This window comes from Prunus persica, chromosome G2, assembly GCF_000346465.2.
Source record: "Prunus persica cultivar Lovell chromosome G2, Prunus_persica_NCBIv2, whole genome shotgun sequence".
Lineage (NCBI taxonomy): Eukaryota > Viridiplantae > Streptophyta > Magnoliopsida > Rosales > Rosaceae > Prunus > Prunus persica.
Window position 1 is genome coordinate 20,024,747 of NC_034010.1, and position 3,379 is coordinate 20,028,125.

A 3,379-nucleotide genomic window follows, 5' to 3' on the forward strand; every position below is an offset into this window, starting at 1 on the left:
GAGTCAGTTGTTTTTCTTTCCTGGTCTTTAGAAATCCCTCTAGTTGATAGAGTTTGTTAGACGTGTTTTAGTTGTTCCTCTTTATTTGCTAATTAGTTGTTTGTACGCTCCTTATAAGAAGAGCATGTTTCAGTCAATGAATAACCAGTTCAATTCAGCAATTCTATTGTCTTCTTATTTTCAAAGCTATCTTTTAGTTCTCACAATATGGTATCAAAGCCCCCACTGGGTCTAACTTAAAATTCTCCAAAAAGCAACAGCTTTCTTAACTTGCAGCAGCAAGAATTAATGGCATCCGACAAGGTTCAAGAGAACTAAGTGCAGCCGGCCATATCGCTTCGATGGTCATTATGACCATTGGGGCATGTTGATGGAGAATTTTCTGAGATCCAAAGAGTATTGGAGTCTCATTGAAAATGGAATTGCTGAACCAGCAGAGGGAGCGTTGTTGACAGAAGCGACTTGATGAACAGAAATTGAAGGATTTGAAAGTGAAAAACTACCTCTTCCAAGCAATTGATCGATCCATTTCGGAGACTATTCTCTAGAAGGACACTTCCAAGCAGATATGGGAGTCTATGAAGAAAAAGTATCAAGGTTCCACCAAGGTGAAGCGTGCACAGCTTCAAGCACTCCGGAGAGATTTTGAAACTCTTCACATGAAACCAGACGATTCTGTTGATGAATACTTCTCAAAGACGATGGCAATTGCAAGTAAGATGCGGCTTCATGGTGACAAGATGGATGATGTCACAATCATTGAAAAAATTATGCATTCAATGTCACCAAAGTTTAACTATGTTGTTTGTGCAATTGAGGAAGCAAACGACATTGAAACAATGTCATTAGATGAATTGCAAAGTTCACTGTTGGTACATGAGCAGAAATTTAAAAGTCATGACACTTCAAAAGAAGAGAGCTTTAAAAGTCTCCACCAGCAACTACTCATCATCATCATGGAGAGGTTCCGGACGTGGTCAAGGTAGAGGCGAAGGTGCTCATGATTCCGGCGGCAGAAATCATGATTCCAGCAATAGAGGAAATCACTATTCCAGCAATAGAGGAAATTATGATTCCAGCAACAGAGGAAATTATGATTCCAGCAACAGAGGCAAAGATCGATACAGACACCAAAGTTATCATGAGTCACAGCTCGACAAATCAAATATTGAGTGCTATAGGTGTGGTAGATATGGTCACTACTGTTCTGAATGCCGCACTAACATGAATAGAGAAAGGGGAGAAAAATCCAATTTTACAGAGAAAGAAGAGGCTACACTTTTGCTGGTGTGTCAAGCCGTGGAGAACACTCATCAGGATGTATGGTACATTGACACAGGATGCAGTAACCATATGAGCGGTAACAAGTCATCATTCTCTTACTTAGATGAGTCTTTTCGATCTACTGTTCGTTTTTGTGATAATTCTGTAATTTCTGTTATGGGTGTTGATGCTCAAAATGGTTAGGCCAAGATTGAGTCCAACTTAGTGATGAGGTGTGATAGATGATGGGTGAAGGTGAGGACCTTCACCAAGTGTGTGAGGATTTGGGCAAACGATAAACATATAAAAGACAAGATGTACGTGGTTCACCCGAATGATGGGCTACGTCCACGGAGAAGGGTGTTCTCATTATGATAATGTTTGTTTACATTTGTACAAGGGGATTAGACCCAAATATAAAGATAACAAGTGAGAAGCCCAGGCCAGAGATGGATCCAGAAGAGAGAGTCCCCAAGAGCCAGTCCCCTTCTAAGGAAAGAGTAGTCTTCTTTTATAGGTGAGGGGGAGTATTCACTTCTTGTAGTTTTCCGATGTGGGACTCCTCCTGCTTTGCTTAGAGTTGTGATTTGTGGTGATGCTTCTTTGGCTAAGGTGATGACCTCTCAAAGCATGGCACTCGAATGATCTAGCCTAGCTAGTTGCTCGGTCAGTTATGGTACAAACAGTAGTCCCCCAAGTTCTTGAGTAAGAAGGTACTTCTTGGTTGGGGACTTGTAATTTTAAGTGCACTGGCCGAGCAACACCATAGTTCATCTTCCAAGCTGTATAGTGCACTACCCATAGTCCCCCAAGTCCTCGGGTAAGAAGGACATTTGGAAGGGAGAGAACTTGGCACGAGGGTGCCGAAGGTGAAGGGGTAGCCGAAGGGACAAAGTTGCATGTATCAGGGTAATGTGGTTGGGCACGAGGGTGCCAAAGGCATATGAATTGCATGTGTCAAGGCGATGGGCTTAGGCACGAGGGTGCCGAAGGTGACACTAAGCTTGCATGTTTGCAAGGCAATGTGTTTAGGCACAGGGGTGCTGAAGACAAAGAGAATGCCGAAGGAGACATGAAGCTTGCATGTCACAAGGCAATGTGGCTGGGCAAAAGGGTGCCGAAGGCACAAAGCTTGCATGTTGCAAGGCGATGTGGCCTAGGCACAAGGGTGCCGAAGGCATAAGACTTGCATGTTGCAAGACAATGGAGCTAGGCACGGGGGTGCCGAAGGCAAAGGGAATGCCGAAGGCACAGAGCTTGCATGTCGCAAGGCAATGTGCCTAGGCACGAGGGTGCCGAAGGCATAAGACTTGCATGTTGCAAGACAATGGAGCTAGGCACGGGGGTACCGAAGGCAAAGGGGATGCCGAAGGCACAGAGCTTGCATGTCGCGAGGCAATGTGCCTAGGCACGAGGGTGCCGAAGGCATAAGACTTGCATGTTGCAAGATAATAGAGCTAGGCACAGGGGTGCCGAAGGCATAGGGGATGCCGAAGACACAAAGCTTGGATATCGCAAGGCAATGTGCCTAGGCACGAGGGTGCCGAAGGCATAAGACTTGCATGTTGCAAGGCGACAAAGCTTGCATGTTGCAAGGCGATGTGGCTAGGCACGTGGGTGCCGAAGGCGACACAAAGCTTGCATGTTGCAAGGCGACAAAGCTTGCATGTTGCAAGGCGATGTAGCTAGGCACGTGGGTGCCGAAGGCGACACAAAGCTTGCATGTCGCAAGGCGATGTGGCTAGGCACGGGGGTGTCGAAGGCGACACGAAGCTTGCATGTTGCAAGGTGATGTGGCCTAGGCACAGGGGTGCCGAAGGCGACACAAAGCTTGCATGTCGCAAGGCGATGTGGCTAGGCACGGGGGTGCCGAAGGCGACACAAAGCTTGCATGTTGCAAGGTGACAAAGCTTGCATGTTGCAAGGTGATGTGGCCTAGGCACAGGGGTGCCGAAGGCATAAGGGTGCTTGTGGACATTTGGGCTTTCGGCATGTCCTTGGAGCTGGGCCTTCAAGGCTTCGGCAAGGGCTTGTCCTTGGAGCTAGGCCTTCAAGGCTTCGGCAAGGGCTGGGCTGTGCTGTAAATTTGGAAGGAGCCGGGGAGGCTTCGGAATAG

General features: G+C 46.9%; 1 protein-coding gene across 1 annotated transcript; it reads left to right on the forward strand.

The window, feature by feature from the left end:
- LOC109947423 lies at window positions 579-1,467 on the forward strand. Its single transcript, XM_020557383.1, has 2 exons — window positions 579-841; window positions 885-1,467. Exons 1-2 carry the CDS (start codon window positions 579-581, stop codon window positions 1,465-1,467), a joined length of 846 nt encoding a protein of 281 aa, XP_020412972.1.